At 65.0% G+C, this 19,431-nt stretch overlaps 1 protein-coding gene across 20 annotated transcripts in view; it reads left to right on the forward strand.

Moving 5' to 3' along the window:
• KIF1A (kinesin family member 1A) overlaps positions 1–18,892 on the forward strand; it is an 89,907-nt gene extending 71,015 nt beyond the window's left edge. For 16 of the 20 annotated variants that reach the window (XM_027966922.2, XM_027966927.2, XM_027966952.2 and 13 more), the window contains 11 exons: positions 8,819–8,933; positions 9,997–10,130; positions 10,913–10,974; positions 11,188–11,333; positions 11,773–11,973; positions 12,415–12,492; positions 13,108–13,232; positions 13,967–14,119; positions 14,884–15,076; positions 15,855–15,973; positions 16,279–18,892. In XM_027966922.2, coding sequence (XP_027822723.2) covers positions 8,819–8,933; positions 9,997–10,130; positions 10,913–10,974; positions 11,188–11,333; positions 11,773–11,973; positions 12,415–12,492; positions 13,108–13,232; positions 13,967–14,119; positions 14,884–15,076; positions 15,855–15,973; positions 16,279–16,321 — 1,369 coding nt within the window. In that variant the 3' untranslated portion in view covers positions 16,322–18,892. Of the gene's footprint in view, positions 1–7,657; positions 7,682–8,818; positions 8,934–9,996; positions 10,131–10,912; positions 10,975–11,187; positions 11,334–11,772; positions 11,974–12,414; positions 12,493–13,107; positions 13,233–13,966; positions 14,120–14,883; positions 15,077–15,854; positions 15,974–16,278 lie in introns of all 20 variants that reach the window. The other 4 variants (XM_027966924.2, XM_042239594.1, XM_042239640.1 and 1 more) reach the window with 1 other exon arrangement.
• The last annotated feature ends 539 nt before the right edge of the window (positions 18,893–19,431 follow it).

Here is a 19,431-nt window from a genome sequence, read left to right on the forward strand (position 1 = left end):
CCGGCCCCCTCCCCGCACAGTGAGAGAGCAAAGGGGGTGTGTAGTGGGTGCAGGACGGGGGGCGGACAGGCCTGGCCCGGCCCGGCCCTCCCCGCTCTGCCCCACTGCCCCGGGTGCGGCCCCTCGCCCAGCCAGGCCCCTGGCGTGGCCGCCACACGCCCTTCTGGAAGCGGGTGGGTAGTGAGGGGCGCAGGGCCCGGCTCTGGACTCACCCGGCTGGTCCCAGGACCAGCCCCCAAGTCACGGGCTCCTGGGCTGGGCATGGAGATTCTCCCCACCTGGGCTCTGGGCTTGGTGGCCGGGTGCAGGGTCCTGGAGGCCCCCAGGGTGGACGGCCTCGCAGTCCCTGTTACGGACCCTGTCCCTGAGGCCGCGGTCTGTTCTGGGCCCTGTCGACTGTGGCCAGAGCTTGGTGCCCTGGGGTCTCTGTTCTGGAAGAGGAGGGGGGTCAGTAGAAGGCCCCCAGTGAGGACCCCTGGTCCTCAAAGGGGCGCGGGGCAACGCCTGCCCCTTCTTAGGGGTGCCCAGGGCAGAGGGCGGGGCGCCAGCCAGCCTGCCGAGGTCAGGTGTGGCGCGAGGTGCTGGTCCGGAAGGTCACTCTGTGCCCCGGGCAGCTCTAGCTGAGGCCCCAAGGGGTGGTCAGCAGGCTGTGGTTCCTGTCAGCGTGTCCCCAGGGCACACGCACCCAGGGCAGGATCAGGCCCTCCCTGGGCACAGGCGGCTGGCTGTGGCGGGGACTCTGTCAAGGAAGACCTGCGGTGAGGCTGCCCTAGAGGAGGGTCACATCCCTGCGGGGCCCAGAGAGCAGGGACCTGCCTCTCTTGGGCAGCCTGGAGGGCTTCCTGGAGGTGGCAGCCTGCCAGCTGGTCCTGAAAGCAAACTGGGCCCGCCATGGCGGCTGCAGCCTGCAGTCTGCCTGTTGTCAGAGAGCTCTGGGTTCTTCCCCGAAGGGGACCGGACTTCAGGGCTGTTTCCCTGATGAGTCCACCAGTATGATCACAGAGGGTGTGAGCGTTTTGTTCCAGTTTGCGTGTCCACAGCCAGCCCCGTGTGATAGAGACGTGCTCAGGCTGTTCCAGGACGTCCCCTGCAGGTACATCATGAAATAGAAACATTCCCTGTGGCCAGGAGGGGACGGCCATGGGGGTGGGGACTCCTACTCAGCAGGGCCTTAGCACCAGCCCCCAGGCTGCAGAAGGGCCTCACTCCAGGCCTCAGGTGCAGAGCTGGGCTCGTGGGGCCCCAGTGGCCTTGGCCTGCAAGACGAGGCCCAGAGAGCTGGGAGGGGCGAGGGGTCAGAGCCCCGAGCCTTGGGCTAGGGTCTGCCTCACGCAGCAGGAAACTGCTGTGCTGGGAGGTTCTGGGGATGAGCAGAGGCTTCCATCCCGGATGTCTGCACCAGCTGGCCGGGCTGGCTGTGAGAATGTGCACGCGTGGCAGGACTTCTGGAGCCTGCGGTCCATCTCCTAGGCCAGGGACTCTGTGAGGGCTGCCTCAGCGTGTGAGACTAAATGAGATGAATCGGACAAGCTCTGAGGAGGGGCCCTGCAGGAAAGTCATCAACGTGTGTGGTGTGGTTATTTTCATGCTGACTGAGCAGTCGCTCAGTTGTGTCCACCTGTTTGCGACCCCATGCACTGCAGCACGCCAGGCTTCCTTGTCCTTCACCATCTCCCGGAGCCTGCTCAAACTCCTGTCCGTGGAGTCAGTGATGCTGCCCCACCATCTCATCCTCTGTCGTCCCCTTCTCCTGCCTTCAGTCTTTGCCAGCATCAGGGTCTTTTCAGTGAGTCAGCCCTTCGCATCAAGTGGCCAAAGTATTGGTGCTTCAGCGTCAGCACCAGTCCTTCCAGTGGCTATTCAGGGTTTATTTCCTTTAGGGTGGACTGGTTTGATCTTGCAGTCCAAAGGGCTCCCTAGAGTCTTAGCATTTACTTTGAAACATTCCTAAAGCACAAACCTCCTCAGCAAAGAGCCTAGGTTTTAAAATGCTAATCACACCCGTGTTCCAGGGGAGCCCTGCTGAGATGCGGGGATCTCACTCTCACAGTGGGGAGAGAGGAGGAGAGCTGGTGATCCAGCCTCACCCGTGAAGAGCAGGCCACATCTTCCACCTCCCACCCCGTCCGTGCATCTTACCTGGGCTCACTCTCCTGCCCCGGGGGTCCCGGTGCCCGGGGCAGAAAGGGGCCGCGAGACCCTCCAAAGTAAGGCGGTGTTGAGTCTGGGGAGGAGGGTGGTCCACGGTGACCCTCACCCCTCCCACCAGGCACAGGGTCGGATTTCTCCAGACAGATGGCTCAGGTGCCCTGATGGCTGCCCCAGCCTCCCAGGACAGGCCCGGGTTGGGAACTTGCAGTCTCCTCTCTGTCCTGTTTGCTGCACCATCAACGGGACATGACCCCACTCACTCACTCATTCATCACACGGGGCACGACCCCACTCACTCACTCATTCATTCATCACCTGGGGCACGACCCCACTCACTCATTCATTCATTCATCACACGGGGCACGACCCCACTCACTCACTCATTCATTCATCACCTGGGGCACGACCCCACTCACTCACTCATTCATTCATCACGGGGCACGACCCCACTCATTCATTCATCCATGATCAGGACATGACCCCCACTCACTCATTCATTCATTCATCACCTGGGGCATGACCCCCACTCATTCATTCATTCATCACACGGGCACGACCCCACTCATTCATTCATTCATCACCTGGGGCATGACCCCACTCACTCATTCATTCATTTATCACACGGGGCATGACCCCACTCACTCACTCATTCATTCATCACCTGGGGCACGACCCCACTCACTCATTCATTCATTCATCACACGGGCACGACCCCACTCATTCATTCATTCATCACCTGGGGCACAACCCCACTCACTCACTCACTCATCACGGGGCACGACCCCACTCATTCATTCATTCATCACCTGGGGCACGACCCCCACTCACTCACTCATTCATCACCTGGGGCACGACCCCCGCTCACTCACTCATTCATTCATCACCTGGGGCATGACCCCACTCACTCATTCATTCATTCATCACCTGGGGCATGACCCCACTCACTCATTCATTCATCACCTGGGCACGACCCCACTCATTCATTCATTCATCACCTGGGGCACGACCCCCATTCACTCACTCATTCATCACCTGGGGCACGACCCCACTCACTCACTCATTCATTCATCACCTGGGGCACGACCCCCACTCATTCATTCATTCATCACACGGGCACGACCCCACTCACTCATTCATTCATCACCTGGGGCACGACCCCCACTCACTCATTCATTCATCACCTGGGCACGACCCCACTGACTCATTCATCCCTCACATGAACATGATCCCACTCACTCACTCATGCATCTGTCACACAGGACACGACCCTACTCATTCATTCATCCGTGATCAGGACACGACCCCCACTCACTCATTCATTGATCACATGGGACACGACCTCACTCATTCATTCATCCATCACACGGGGCACAACCCCCACTCATTCATTCATTCATTGATCACACGGGGCACGACCCCAACTCATTCAGTCATCCCTCACACGGGACCCAACCCCACTGACTCATTCATTCACCTGTCACATGGGACATGACCCCACTCACTCATTCATTCACCCGTCACATGGCACACGACCCCACTCACTGATTCATTCATTCATCCGTCACATGTGAGCCACGTTCTGCGATTGTTCAAAAGGGGGATTAAAGACTAAACAGGAGGAGTCTGTCTTCAGGAAGCTCAGAGCCTGCTGAGGAGCTCATCTGTCCCCTCACCCCTCGGTCCTGCCTTCCCTCCGTCCCTCTGGTCAGAGTGCTTGCTCTGCGTGGCAGGAGACGCCGCTCGGCTGCGCGAAACATGCATCCGGACACAGAGCTGCGCCTCTGAGGTTTGAGGCCGTCCCCCTGCTCTTAGCTGCTTGGCTGCGCCCTGTGGTCACGGTCCCCACTGGACAGGAGGGCTGCGATTCAAGGGGCTCGGATCTCCTTCGCTGAGTCCTAGGCCACTTCTAAAGGTGACTCTTTCAAGAAACGTACTTCCCAGAGCCTAAGGCGTTTCTGGTTGACACCTCGAGGGAGGGGCTTCATGTGCAGATTCTCAGCAGACCCATTCACACCAGGCTGCCCATTGGGCCTGCCCGTGGGCGCCCACGGCTGTGACGCTTGTCAGAAGTTGTCTGAATGAGCCCTGTCAGGCCATCGCAGCAGGGGTGGTGGTCACACTCAGAGTGCCCAGGGGGTCATGCTGGGAGCCCTGAGATTCTCTTACCTCCCCCCGGGCAGCCCCTAAGCCTCTGAGCACCCCAGGGCCTCCAGCCCCAAGAGGGTGCAGTTCAGTTCAGTTCAGTCACTCAGTCGTGTCCAACTCTTTGTGACCTCATGGACCGCAGCACGCCAGGCCTTCCTGCCCATCACCAACTCCCGGAGTTTGCTCAAACTCATGTCCATTGAGTCGGTGATGCCATCCAACCATCTCATCCTCTGTTGTCCCCTTCTCCTCCCACCTCAGTCTTTCCCAGCATCAGGGTCTTTTCAAGTGAATCAGTTCTTCCCATCAGGTGGCCAAAGTATTGCTGGAGCACTAGCTTAAGCATCAGTCCTTCCAGTGAATATTCAGGACTGATCTCCTTGCAGTCCAAGGGACTCTCAAGAGTCTTCTCCAACACCACAGTTCAGATGCACCAATTCTTCAGTTCTCAGCTTTCTTTATGGTCCAACTCTCACCTCCATACATGCTTACTGGAAAAACCATAACTTTGACTATACAGACGTTTGTTGGCAAAGTCATGTCTCTGCTTTTTAATATGCTGAGAGGGTGCAGAGGCAGGGCTAAGGAGCTCCCATGACACAGACCTGGGAGAATGGAACCCTGTCTGGCAGGACCCCTGCCTGGCCACAAAGTCACACTGTTTGAACAAGAAATGAGATGGAGAGGATGTTTTGCAACACATGACATTTTCTTTGTCAACAATTTTTTTTTTAACTTCTTAATCATTTTTATATTTTGGCCCTACAACCTGGCATGTGGGATCTTAGTTCCTTGACCAGGGTCAAACCAGTGTCCCTGCAGTGGAAGCTCAGAGTCTTAACCACTGGACCGCCAGGGAAGTCCCAACAAAACTTCTGAGTTTCCAGTGTTCCCCATGTGGGTCCTTGCTTGTTTAAGCCTCACACTGTCTGTCCCAGAATTGAACTTGGGGTGGTCCTGTCGCCCGGTCCCTGTTTGACCTCTTAGGCCACCAGGCAGGGCCCCTCATCCAGGACCTCCTCCCCGCCTGGAGGGCTCACCTGGGGTCAGGAAGTCAGCTGAGCCTCCGGGCCGTGGACAGAGGAGCGTGCAGACTGCACGGCTGTGTGGGTGGGGACGCTCCGCACGGCCGGGGGCTCTGCTGGTGCAGCCTGGGCGCCCGCCCCTTTGGAAGCGGGGTCCAGAGCGCAGCCTATGGCTGGGAGGGCAGACTAGGCCCCGTGGCCTTGCCGAGGGAGCGGCTGGACTGGCCCTGCTGTGGCTCAGAGTTTCCCCAGGATGCCTGGGTGCAGAGGGTCTGCGGGATGATGGGCGAGCTGACCGTGAAGCGCTGACTCTCTGCCCTCGAGGTGGCCCACCCGGCATCTCTGCCTCCGTTGTGCAGGGGCCCCAGAATCTGCTTTCCTAACCAGTTCTCAGTGAAGCGGACGCTGTGGCTGCAGAGTCCCCATGTCTGGGCCACCCATCCCCCCAAAGTGGCACCGGGGTCTGGCTGAGTGTCGCTGGAGCAGTGCTGTGGGCCAGGGGATGGCAGTTCCCGGGTGGCCTGATGCCTGCTCGGGTGCGGGGGCTGGCGGGGGTCGGCCCGCCTCCCAGTTGCCGCCTGGGTACCCCGTGGCTCCCTCTGAGCCCGCTGGGTCTGAGCTTCTTGCTATCTCATCGAGGGGGCACGAGTCAGTGTCTCCCACAGCCTGTCCAGCAAGCTCAGGGGCCCCCGTGTGACCGCCTGGTCACCCCTGCTGGGGAGGGCTGGGCCCTCACACCCCAGCCCTTGCCGAGGGGAGGAAGCCCTCGCTGTCCTTCAGCGAAATTTGAGGCAGGCTGACAGGGGGCAGTACTGAGCCAGTGGGAGCGTCTGAGGCGAGGACTAGGGACCCACACCGCGCAGGCGCTGTCCTCGCTCCACACCGGCTCACTTAGCCGGCAGGACAGTGACCGCCGCCATCCGCCCAGGAGGCAGGGAGTGGTGTGGCTGCTGACAGCCCAAGGTCACGTGCTGTGAAGTGGCGTCTTGCTTCGAGCTGGGCTGCCGTGGGCCTCTGGCTCTGTCCACTGGCCCAGCCTCTCAGAGCTGGGGCCTCTGGGGGCCCCGGGGACAGAGGGCATATCTCTGGCCCAGCTGGTCCTGCTGGGGACAAACCCAAGGACATGGGGAAGGGGGTATCTGCATTGCCCAGGCTGGGGGCTCAGAGTGGGCCCCCCCAGCCCCAGGGGCTCAGAGTGGGCCCCCCACCCTTGTGTGCTCAGAGTGGGCCTCCCCACCCCAAGGGGGCTGGTTCAGAGTGGACCCCCACCCCCTGGGGGCTCAGAGTGGACCCCCCATCCCCCGGGGGCTCAGAGTGGACCCCCACAACCCTCGTGTGCTCAGAGTGGGCCCCCCACCCTCGTGTGCTCAGCATGGGCCCAACCCTCGTGTGCTCAGAGTGGGGTCCCCCAGGGGCTCTGAGTGGGCCCCCTACCCTCATGTGCTCAGCGTGGGCTCCCCCCACCCCCCTGGGGGTTCATAGTGGACCCCCCCACCCTCGTGTGCTCAGCATGCGCCCCTCCACCCTCGTGTGCTCAGAGTGGGCCCCCCACCTTCGTGTGCTCAGCGTGGGCTCCCCCCATCCCCCGGGGGTACAGAGTAGACCCCCGACCCTGGTGTGCTCAGCGTGGGCCCCCTCACCCCTAGGGGGCTCAGAGTGGACCCCCGCAACCCTCGTGTGCTCAGAGTGGGCCCCCACCCTCGTGTGCTCAGCATGGGCCCCTCCACCCTCGTGTGCTCAGAGTGGGGTCCCCCCGGGGGCTCAGAGTGGCCCCCACCCCCAGGGGCTCAGAGTGGGCCCCCCACCTTCGTGTGCTCAGCATGGGCTCCCCCCACCCCCCGGGGGTACAGAGTGGACCCCCGACCCTCGTGTGCTCAGCGTGGGCTGCCTCCACCTGCCGGGGGTTCAGAGTGGACCCCTGACCCTGGTGTGCTCAGCGTGGGCCCCCTCACCCCTAGGGGGCTCAGAGTGGACCCCCGCAACCCTCGTGTGCTCAGAGTGGGCCCCTCCACCCCTGTGTACTCAAGAGTGGGGCCCCCCCGGGCTCAGAGTGGACCGCCGACCCTGGTGTGCTCAGCGTGGGCCCCTCCACCCTCGTGTGCTCAGAGTGGGCCCCCCCCTGGGCTCAGAGTGGGCCCCCTCACCCTTGTGGACTCAGTGGGCCCCCCCGGGGTGGTGTCTGGCCCCGGGCATGGTGGGCAGCAGCCCCGTGGGCAGCGCGGTGCAGCGCCCGCCTGCTCCGGGCCAGTCGGCGTGTACCCGGCGTGCGGCGGCGCCCGCTCTGACGTGTGGTCTTTTCTGTGTGTGTCCGTGTGTCCTGGCCGCCTCCGCCTTAGCGCCTCGCTCGGGAGTGGTACTAGGTACAGCTCACTTTTCCCCTCCGCGCCCGCTGGCCCGCCCTCTCTGGTTTTCAGTGTCCCCGCCCGCCCTCCGGTCCCCCTGCTGTCCTCGCCTCCTCCCCGTGGGTCTGCCTCCGTGACGTGCCCGGCGCTGGCCCTGCCCCGTCCCGCTGCTTCTCCCGTGCCCCCGGCCTGCGCCGCGGAGAAGGGGCGGCGCCTTCGCGGCCTCGCTGCCCTGCCGTCCACGCCCCTGGGCGGGGCTGGCCGTGTCGGGGCGTGTGCGGCGCCCCGCTTGCGCTGACCTGTTCTCTGCCGTGTCTTCGTGTCTTCGTGGAGATGCGGGGTGGAAACCGGAGAATCTGGGGCTGCCAGGGCTCGTAGAGCAGCCACACTAGGGCTTGAGGCAGATTCCCAGCTCATGAGTGACTGTCCTCGACTCAGGCCGGGAGTGAGGCAGGGGTTTAGGATGGTTGTACTGTCGGGTAACAGGAAAGCCGGCCAGGAGTGGAGGCCACCACTGGTCTGGCGCCTGAGGCTGCCCCCGGCCGTCCGCAGCGTGGGCTCCTGGCCGCTCGCTCCTGCTCTGGCCATTGCTTTCTGACTTGGACATGGGGGACAGAGAGAAGCACTCTCGGCCTGCTCTGTGGGGTCTGGCTGCGGCCGCAGGGGCTGTGTTGTCTTCAGGGGGCCGCCCCGGTTTCCACCCCCAGCATCATCCCCCAGGGCGGTCAGTTGGGGAGGAGATGCCGCAGAGAGCTCTACAGACCCGGCAGGCTCCCTTCAGGTCCAGGGAGAGGCCATGCGCCTCCTTACTCAGGCTCAGGAGGTCCCTCGCCTCTCCTCCTGTGATCACAGCCCCTCTCCCCCCCACCCTCCCATTCCCGCCTCTGCTCCAGAGCCCTGGGCTGAAACCTCCCATCCCCCAGGGTGGCGCTCAGAGCTCTCTAGGGCCCCCTCTGGTGGGGCGTCCGGTGCCCCCAACCCGGCCTCGTCCTGAGTAAGGAGGGGTCTGTCCTCCCTGGACCCTGGCCCCAGCGGCTCGCCCTGGAGGTGGCCCACGTGTCCGTCTGTCTCTGTGTGTCCGTGTGCATGTCCCTGTCCCCGCTGAGAGCGCACCACGCTCCGTCATCTTTCTGCCTCATCTCTGCTTCCTTCTAGAACCTTTTACCAGTTTGAGGCTGCGTGGGACAGCTCCATGCACAACTCCCTCCTGCTGAACCGGGTCACCCCTTACAGAGAGAAGATTTACATGACCCTCTCTGCTTATATCGAGGCAAGAAACCGATGCCCAGGGCCTCCCCTCAAATCACCTGCCCCGCCCCCCCCCCGACACACACCGAGCCTGAGTTGCCAGACAACGGACAGTAAGGGTGCTTGTTAGTCCCACACAACCCCAGTCAACCCTGTTGTTTTCTCAGAGGGCTTCTTGAGTCCTTGAGTTAAATCTGTGTGCTTTTAGTGGGAATGCTCAGAATTAGTCAATTCCTCTATCTTTAGCGTGTGGGTTTGTCCTTGGGGTTTCGAGACGGCTGCAGCAGCACCAGACATTGCATCTGTGTTCCAGACAGCACAAGAACAGAAACCTCCTTTTCCCCATCGCAAGGGTCTCTGGCTGCGACTCCTTTGGAAGCATAGGAGGAAGCTGGGGCTGTGGGCATTTCTCACTGGTGCAGCAGCCAGCGGGGTGGTAGAGACAGAAGTACCCAGCCACCCTGTCTCCCTGCCCCCAGAGTCTAGCTACTGTGGCTGTAACGTGGGGACCAGTGTGGCCGCCCCATGGGATGAGGTTTGCTCAGGCTGAGCAAACACTGGCAGGGTATCACCGAAGCAGGACCCCATGACGCGTCCGCTGTGTCAGTTGTCACCCTGGAGCTTCAGGAAAACAGAACCTGCTTGAGACAGCAGCTCGCTCCCGTGGCCTTTAGGGTTGACCCGTGGGTGCACAGACAGGGTCCAATCAGATCTTCACAAACATTTTGGGCAGTATGTCATCCCAGTTGCATGGTGAGGAGACTGAGGCCCGTGTCTGGGATGTCGGGGTGTCCTGTAGGGACACCCAGCATCTCCAGCCGGAGTTGGTTCAAGGCGGGGCCAGAGACTCTCACCTGTGTTGGGGCTGCCCCAGGGATGGGGGAGGGGAGGGTCTGGGGCTGCGGGTGGTGCAGCTCTTGGGCCTCCCCCAGAAGGAGAGGCCGGGGGGCTGGGTCGGCACCGGCGAGTCTGCGCTGAGCCCCGGAAGGAGAGGCTGGGGTGGGCCCAGGAGAGCCTGTGCTGAGCCCCAGAAGGAGAGGCTGGGCCGGCCCGGGCGAGCCTGTGCTGAGCCCCCCACCCTGCAGATGGAGAGCTGCGCGCAGCCGGCCGTGATCACCAAGGACTTCTGCATGGTCTTCTACTCACGAGATGCCAAGCTGCCTGCCTCGCGCTCCATCCGCAACCTGTTCGGCAGTGGAAGCCTGCGGGCCTCGGAGAGGTGAGCCCACCAGGAGCGCTCTCTAGCCCGTCTCGCTTGGACCAGCGGGGGAGGCCTCTGCGCACTTGTGGGGACACGGATGTTGTGTTGTGGGGCAGGAGAGAGCTGGGGTCTGCCTGCCAGGTGCAGCAGGAAGGCCTGTGTGTCCACTCTGGGGCTCCCATGGGTGGTCCTGGGTGACCTTCCTCCCCAGTGGCCGTGGGGCCCTGTCGCTGGGCAGGGTGAACACTGAGCACAGGGTGGGTGGGGACAGAGGGACCCTGGACTGCACGTCCCCAGGGACGTGTGCAGAGCCAGGCCTCCCAGCACCCTGGGGGTCAGACCCTAGGCACAGCGCCTTCTCGCACTCTGACCGCTCTCTGCATTCCTGGGGGAGGGGAGGAAGGCAGTGGAGGGACGCCGCCCCAGAAGCGGGGACACCCAGGGTCCCTGCTGGTCACCTTCAGTGATACCCGCACACCCTGTGCTGTGGGCGGCCGCCCTGGGGGGCACAGCCGGGAGGAAAGAGTGTAGGGGGCCTGGATGGCCATGACCCCATGACCCTGTCATCCAGGAGGTTGCCTTGGGATTGTGGGACCCCTCCATGAGCGCGTTAGTGGGGTGCCCTAGGCAGAGTCAGAGGTCTCAAGACAAAGGGGGCCTAGCGGGGGTCTGGGACGGGGACCCTGACACCACAGCCCCCACTGCCTGCCGTGCGGGCCGCAGGGCTCACGCCCAGAGTGCATGTGATGGTGAACGGGTGCCCGGCCGTCACCACGCGGGTAACAACGCCCCCTCCGCAGCAACCGCGTGACGGGCGTGTACGAGCTGAGTCTGTGCCACGTGGCTGACGCGGGCAGCCCAGGTAGGTGTCTGCCCCTCGCCCTCTGGCCGGGGCTGGGGCCGGGGCTGGGGGAGCCACTGATGGGGGTCAGGGAGGAGGGCCCGCATGGGACACTCGGGTGACCTTGGCTATGCTGCTGTGTGGGGAGCCCCTCACCCGGAGACCCTGTGGGGCCGGAGGACGGTGGGGTGGGCACAGCCCCCGCAGGGTACACCATGTCCGCGGCCCGTGCAGGCATGCAGCGGCGGCGCCGGCGAGTGCTGGACACGTCCGTGGCCTACGTCCGCGGCGAGGAGAACCTGGCGGGCTGGAGGCCACGTAGCGACAGCCTCATCCTGGACCACCAGTGGGAGCTGGAGAAGCTGAGTCTCCTGCAGGAGGTGAGGGCTGGGCCCCCCGGCGCCCCCCAGACCCCCGCCCCTGCCCCAACCGCACTTTCGAGCTCTCCCGCTTGTCCCGGGGCTCAGAGCCTCATGATGGCCTCCGGCTTCCGGTGGAACGTTCGCACTTGGTCCAGCCGCAGACTGGGGGGCGTGTAGCGGAGACGGGAGAGACACTGGGAAGAGAACGGGGGGCAGCGAGGCCCTCCGGTGGCCCCGGTCAGGACAGCCCGTGTCCAGCAGCAGGCACTGGCCGCCGGCCGGGGCAGCGGGTGGAAAGAGGGTGTCGGGTCCGCATCCCTCCACACTCTGGGCCCTTCCGAGGGTGCGCCCCTGGAGCTTGTCCATCCGCTTGCGCTAGGGCGCGGGCAGGTCTGCGGGCTCCATGCCGCGCCCCACGCGGCGGGCGCAGGGTGAGCCGTGCTCGTGCCCCGCGCAGGTCGAGAAGACCAGGCACTACCTGCTGCTGCGGGAGAAGCTGGGGGCGGCCCAGCGGCCCGGCCCCGAGGCACTGTCCCCCGCCTCCAGCGAGGACTCCGAGGCCCCCGTCTCCTCCAGCACCTCCTCCCCGCTCACGGCTGAGGCCCGGCCGGCATCCCTAGAGGCGCCCAGCGAGCGGCAGCGGGAGCTGGCTTTCAAGGTGGGTGGCCAGCCGGCCTGCAGGCGGGGGACCTGGGAGAGCGAGGGCCTCGGAGTCACCTTGATCTCGTCCCCATGCAGCCCCACCCACGCTGGGACTCAGGGGCTGTTTACAGCCTCCCCCCCCCGCCCGGCGGTGACCTGCTTTCCCCCTTGGATACTTATACTGACGGGGAACTCACCACCTCCCCCAGAGCTGGCCCTTTCTGCCGCTGGGTGGGCCACAGGGAAGACCTCCTGCACTTCGTGTGCCCCCACCCCCTCCTTTGCCCAAGCACTAACCAGCCTGCCACAGGAGGCTTCCTCAGATGGCCCTACCCCCTGGGAGAGGTGGGGTGCTGCCCACCTCCTCCTGGGGTGCCCAGCCCCTCGGCCAGTCACTTGCGTCCAGGTCTGAGCCAGGTCCCGGGGGCCCCTGACCAGGTGTTCGCTCTGCCCACAGTGCTTACGGCTCCTCACCCACTCCTTCAACAGAGAGTACACCCACAGCCACGTCTGCATCAGCGCCAGCGAGAGCAAGGTGGGCACGGGGCGGGGCGCCCGCGGGGCTGTTGGTGCCGAGAGAGAATTCGGGTTTTCTTAGGGACACCCCTCTGCCACCCCAGAGGGGTGCCTCTGAGCTCAGGGCTGGAGGCCAGGGCCAGTGCAGGGCAGGAGCGAGGTGCCCTCCTCTGTCCGCTGTCTCCAGTAGCAGCCCCGTCCGACCTGGCCTCACCCCACTGCTCCTGTCCTGGGCGAGTCCAGCCCCTCCTTGGCTTCAGTCCTCACCCGGGGGTGCGTCGGGGCCGGCAGCCTCAGGCCTGTCCCCCCAGCTCCTGTGCTGCCCTGCGCGGAGCCTCCGGGGGGTCCTGCCCACGCCCTCGCTCTGCCCCGTGGGCGGCCTGCCCTCTGCCCTCTCGCTGGCCTCTCCCTCTGCCCGGAGCTCCTCTTGCCCTGGCCGTGGGGCTACACGTGCTGACGTTGTGGCTCCGAGGCTACACCTTCTTCGGTCCTCACCCAGGTGTCCTATGGTTCCCCCAAGGCAGAGCCCGAAGCCCTGGGTGGGGTGGGCAGGAGGGTCTGGCCTGCAGTTGAGGTGGGGGGTGACCCCCACGGGGGCCCCACGCGGGCTCAGAGAACACCGTCTCCTCTGCAGCTCTCCGAGATGTCGGTCACCCTGCTGCGGGACCCGTCCATGTCCCCGCTGGGGGCCACCACGCTCACCCCCTCCTCCACCTGCCCCTCCCTGATCGAGGGCCGGTATGGGGCTGCCGACCTGAGGTAGGTGTGGGCCGGGCCTGCATGAGTGGACCACGGCCGGCGAGGGTGGGGTGGGACGGCTCCAGGCGTGGACGGCGGGGGTCAGGGGGCTGGACGGCGGGGGCGGGACAGCTCGAGGCGCTGGCATCTGGGGGCAGCCACGCAGCGGGGCAGGGCTCCTGCTGCCCCTCCGGGCCACTTTCTGCTAAAGGGTAAATTTAAAATACGCTCTTCCGTGAGGCTGGGAACAGGTCAAAACACTCAGCGAAAGCCCTTTCCAGCGGCAGATGGAATAGGGTGACAAAGCAGAGACTCGGGGCCCTTTGGGTCCACTGACTTCTGCTGACGTGGGGGCCCCCTGCTGACACCACTCGTGTCTGACCCCCAGATCTTGTAGCTCCTTGGGGTCTTTTTCCTCCGACTGAGAAAAAGACTGTGAAGCCCTCTGGGCCCCATCCTGAGACAGGCCGCCTCGGCCAGCACGTCGGCCCCGCTGGCCGGGCCGCGGACCACCCGCTCCCTCCATGCAGATGGTCCCTGAGGAAGCCGAGTCAGCCTCGGTCTGAGGCGGGACGGGGAGCCACTTTCCTGGGGAGGGGGTGGGGGGCCAGGGTGCCCCTGGAGAAGGAGCCGGTGGCGGGTGGGCCCCGGTGGGTGCCCCGGTGGGTGCCCCTGGCCCCTGGGGAGCCTGGCCGAGGTTCCCCGGCCCTCCAGGTGCCTCCTGGCGCTGCAGGGGCTTCACTCTGCTCCCCCAGGACCCCACAGCCCTGCTCCCGGCCGGCCAGCCCGGAGCCTGAGCCCCTGCCCGAGGTGGATGCCAAGAAGCCCCCCTCCCCTGCCCGGGCGGCGGAAGCCGACAAGGAGCCCCAGCGCCTGCTGGTGCCTGACATCCAGGAAATCCGCGTCAGGTGTGTGAGGGCCCTGCCCAGCTGGCTCCTGAGGACCCCAGCTCTGCCTCCTGCAGGGACGGCAGCCGTCCCGACCTGGGCAGTGCCGGGGGCCAGGAGGCCACCCCTGAGCAGGGGCAGTGCAGGGCGTCAGGAGACCACCCCTGAGCAGGGGCAGTGCCGGGGGCCAGGAGACCACCCCTGAGCAGGGGCAGTGCCGGGGGCCAGGAGACCACCCCTGAGCAGGGGCAGTGCCGGGGGCCAGGAGACCACCCCTGAGCAGGGGCAGTGCAGGGCGTCAGGAGACCACCCCTGAGCAGGGGCAGTGCCGGGGGCCAGGAAACCACCCCTGAGCAGGGGCAGTGCAGGGCGTCAGGAGACCACCCCTGAGCAGGGGCAGTGCCGGGGGCCAGGAGACCACCCCTGAGCAGGGGCAGTGCAGGGCATCAGGAGACCATGCCCTGACCAGGGGCAGTGCTGGGGGCAAGCAGACCCCCCCCAACCCAACCCACCTCATGTGGGTCAGGGGCAGCTCTGTGCTGTAGTCAGGAGACCAAGCCCCCCCCACAAACCTAGGGCAGAGGTGGAAAACGAGCTGATGCAGAGGACGGGAGGGTGGCCCAGAGCCTGGACGGGCGGGCCCGGTGGGAGGCCATGGACAGGGTGGGGCCGGTGGGAGGCTGTGGAAGGGGCGTGGGGGGGTGTTGCCCGGTGGGAGGCTGCGGAGGGGGCGGGGCCGGTGGGAGGCCTTGGAGAGGTAGTTTTGACTCGTCTCCACCCTGCAGCCCCATCGTCTCCAAGAAGGGCTACCTGCACTTCCTGGAGCCGCACACGGCCGGCTGGGCCAAGCGCTTCGTGGTGGTGCGGCGGCCCTACGCCTACATGTACAACAGTGAGAAGGACGCCGTGGAGCGGTTCGTGCTCAACCTGTCCACCGCCCAGGTGGAGTACAGTGAGGACCAGCAGGCGATGCTCAAGGTGCGCCGCGGCCGCGGGCCGGTGGGGAGGGCGGGAGCTGGGCCCAGTCCCCCGCAGGCCGCGTCCTCTCACTGCTCGGCCGAAGCAGTGTGGCTGGACATCACGGGTGGGGGTGTCGGGGTCAGCCTCTCTCGTTCCGGGGTCACTCTGCCTACCCGTGGGGCGTGCCATCCTGGTGACAACCACCAGTGAGGGGTGGGTTGAGCATTGGTCCCAAGGATGCCCCATCTGATGGCTAATGACACAGTGCCTCCTCCAGAGACACCCGCAGAGGGTGTCGGGAGCCCTGCAGGCCCAGCAGGGCACAGGTCCCAGAAGAGCAGCCTCCTGCCCCCGGGCTTTGCCCAGGTCCTCTCCGAGCAGGCGGTGGCCTGGGCCTGTGTGTGAGGAGCTCTGAGTCCTCCCGGCTGGGGCCCGGGGTTCCCCAAGGTGGGGGGTGTGAGTTCAGCCTGACTGCCACACCCACCCTGCTGAGGGCTCAGGCTTGAGAGAAGAGGAGGGATTAACGGGCCGAGCACACAGCTGAGCTGTGGGCCCGGGGAGGGGCCCTTGGGGACGCAAAACAGTGACAAGGCCACCTGGGGCATGGCCACGGGGTGAGAGGCACAGGGTGGCCCGCCTGCAGGGGCGTCTGGACGGGAGGTCAGGACCCTGGCCCTCCCGCGGGCCTCCTTCTCTGCCCCTTCTCCAACACCCCCACCTCCAACCCCCGAGGAGCCGCGGCCGCCCCGGGCTGAGCGGGGAGGCCTGGCGCCCCTCACGGCGGCTCCCTCTGCAGACCCCTAACACGTTCGCGGTGTGCACGGAGCACCGGGGCATCTTGCTGCAGGCCAGCAGCGACAAGGACATGCACGACTGGCTGTACGCCTTCAACCCCCTGCTGGCCGGGACCATACGGTACGGCCACCCACGGAGGGCCACCCCGCGCGTGGGTCCCCAAGGCCTCCAGCGCCCACGGGCGGCCAGTGGGAGGTGGCCTCTGTGTCGGGACCACCAGGCTCCGGGTGGGCGAGCCTTGCCCCTGGCGGGCGACGTTTCAAAGGAGGCTGTGGGGGCGGGGGGGCTGCTCCCACCGAGTCCCAGGGGCAGGAGTCAGAGGGTACGTTTCCCGGGCGGTTGGGGAGGCAGGGTGCCTGCGATGCCCCTCACGTCAGCTTGCGGGCGCCCATGGCCCCCTGACCGCTGCTCCTCTCGGCCCGCAGGTCCAAGCTGTCCAGAAGGAGGTCTGCCCAGATGCGGGTCTGAGCCCAGCCACCCGCAGGCCCTGCCCCGCCTCCCGTCATCGCCACCATCAGTCAGTGCCCAGCCCCGCCTGCCTCCTGGGACGCCCGCCCTGCCTGGGACCTGCCACACGACCTGTCCCAGCAGAGGCCACGCGTGTCGTCCTTTCTTTCTGCAGGAGGCGCCCCGGGTGGGAGGAGCTGGGAGGTGCCGGAAAGCCGGGGGGCAGGAGTCACGGGGCGTCGCTGCCGTTCTCATATTTTTTTAAGCATAGACAGACTTATAATTAACATACACTAGTTAGTGACGTTGAAACAGTCCCCTCAGACATTAACGGTAAGACTGTGTTCTATTTATAAGTATTTATTTCTAATGCCTTCACGTAGACCTGTAGGATTCAGACGGACCCGCGCCCTTGTTCCCACACACACCTCCCAAGCCTCTTGGGGACAGACGGGTCGGGGCGGCCCTCCGGGAGCCACGAGGATGCACTGCCCCGGCCGGAGCTGAGGCCTGGTCCCGGGGCCCGTGTGTGTGCGTGTGCGCACGTGTGTCGGGGGTGTGACGCCTGAAGGCCGAGCAGCGCAGGTGTGTCCCTTCCAGCAGGAGTAGGGCATGTATCTCACCCAGAAGGCAGCCCCTGAGCCGTGACCGTCGGGGACGCTGGCAGCGGTGCCCAGGCGCCCGGTCTGGCGTGAGAGGGTCAGGGTGGTGCCTGGTGTCTGGGCCAGCCGGGGGCGGGGCTGGGTGTACCAGTGCTCCGGGCGGCAAGAAGCTGTGGGCAGCGTGGGCAGGGGCGAGACGCGGGGTGAGCCACGGGCCGCTGTAGGGAGGAGGCCGTGGGCTTCTCTGTTTCCAGGAGAGGAGTGTTCAGGGGTCCCGGTGGGGAGACTCCAGGCGGTCAGTGTGGGTAGCCAGTGCTGGGCCACTCATCTTCCAGACACCTTTTCCTGTGTCCTAGGGTGTCGCCTGGTCTGGTTCCAGCCTCTTGTGACAGTACCTGTCTCGTCCCCTCTTCAGAATCTGTGCCCAAGGGTCACCCAGGATCGCACAGGGTCACCCGGGCTGAGGGTCTGGTCGGGGAACCCACTGGCCCGGGGTCTTTGAGGAGCTCTTCCTCCTCCCAGAGACACGCCAGCCCCTCTTCAGCTCAGGGGAGAGCAGCCGTAGCACAAGGCCCGTCCACTCCACAGCGCCCGGAGCAGGTGGCAGAGGCGGAGGGTCTAGACTAGGACCGAACGCCGTCCAGAAACTGGGGGCCTGAGCCCCCCCGGGGTCCCCAGAGGCCACGCAGAGAGCAGGCTGACCGCCATTCCAGAACCATCACTGAGCCAAGCTTGCGGGCAGGGGAGGACGCGCGGGTGAGCTCTGGGGATCAGTCCCAAGCACCCCGCTGTCCTGCGGGGAGACTGAGGCGCAGAGCCCGGGCCACGGCCCCTCAGGTCAGCCAGCCTGAGGCCACGGCCTCGTCAGCGTCCATGACCCTGTCTGGGGGCAGGGTGCCTGGGGCCAGCCAGCCTGCAGAGCCCCTGCTGCGCAGGGCAGGCCTGAGGCACTCGCCCGTGTCCAGGGCCCCCGCGGCCACGGGGGCCCCCGCGGCCACTGCGTCCTGGCCTCCTGCCTTCCCGGTGGGGACTTGACACTCAGGGTGTCCCCTGCCCAACACCACCTCCTCTCGGCCTGGGCCCAAGAGCTCCATCTGCGCATCGGGAAAGCTGCTCTCCTGGGCCGGGTGCCGTGGGAGCCAGCAGAAGTGGTCCGGGACCCCATCCCATCTGTGACACGGGGGGCCGCCTGGAGGCCCCGGGGGTCCCCAGGGGGTGGGCGCAGGTGGGGAGGTCAGGTGTGAGGTCGAGCTGTGTCCTCGAGGGGAGGGAAGGATGCCGGAAGCCACCTCTCTCAGACTGGTTTTGTTTTGGCGCTTGAGGCTGCTCGGGCTGCAGCTGCCGTGAGTTTGGGGGCGGCTCCTCCTGGGAGGGGGCATGCCTTCCACAGCGGCCCTGGGTGGAGCCCCAGGAGGGAGAGTCTGGGCCCCGGTGACCAGGCTGGGGGCTAGAGGCGGGTGTTGAGACCTGTCCGCTTCAAGGCCTCGGTGCTCTGAGAGACTATTCATAATAAGCCAGCGTTTTGTTCTCTGACAATGCGCACGCACGCACGCACACACACACACACACACACACACACACACACACGTGCCCGCGCACACGTGCGCAGCAGGGTGACTGTGGTGATCCCCCGTCAGCCCTGGTCCCCCTCAGCGCCTCTGGGCCGGATGAGGCAAGACACCCAAGGAGGGTCCCTGAACGTCTCCGAGGTTACAGCGTGCAGGGGGTTGCCACGCCGGTCCCCGCCAGCCCTCCCCTCCTTCATGCCCTGGGACAGACCCGGGCCTCCCACGGCCGGCCAGCCCCCGAGTCCCCCGTGGCTTGTACATATGTGCTTGTGTGGTCCCTGCACCGTGACTGCCATCCTGATGTAACGACTAGTCCCCTGGTGTCCTGAACCCAAGTGTTAGGCTCTCGGCTCCTGTCCCGTGTGTGTGCACTTAAGCTCTGTCCAATTAAGAAATAAAATGGCTCTTTATGCAACCCCAGACCCGTGGGTGCCCGCTTGGCTTTACTCGTGCGTTGGTCTGTTTGCTGGGGCCTTATAGCCGCAGGGCCAGCTGTCCAGCAGTGTCTAGAGATAGCACGCGCCTCCCAGTGGCCAGGCAGGGAGGGCAGAGAGGCTTGAGGGGTGGGAGGTGCGAGGTGGCGTTTATCACGGGGGTGTCTCCCTGCTTCCTTCCGCACTGGCTGCGCCTGTCCCAGCAGCTCCAGGTGCCCTCGGGTGCACCGGCCCTGCACCACGAGACCCAAGTCCTTTCACGTGGTCAGTGTTACGCACTAAAACTGGACGAAGACGTTCTGTGAAACCGCAGACCAACGTCCTTCCTCAACACAGAAACAAATACCTTCAGTAACATTTCACCGAGGGCATGGCAACTCACTCGAGTATTCTTGCTCGGAGAATCCCATGGACAGAGGAGCCCGGCGGGCTACAGCCCATGGGGTCACAGAGAGTCAGACACAACCGAAGCGACGTAGCACACAACGCACACTGCATTTTACCAAATTGAATGTGGGGTACATAGA

Source organism: Ovis aries, chromosome 1, assembly GCF_016772045.2.
Source record: "Ovis aries strain OAR_USU_Benz2616 breed Rambouillet chromosome 1, ARS-UI_Ramb_v3.0, whole genome shotgun sequence".
In the NCBI taxonomy this organism is placed as follows: domain Eukaryota; kingdom Metazoa; phylum Chordata; class Mammalia; order Artiodactyla; family Bovidae; genus Ovis; species Ovis aries.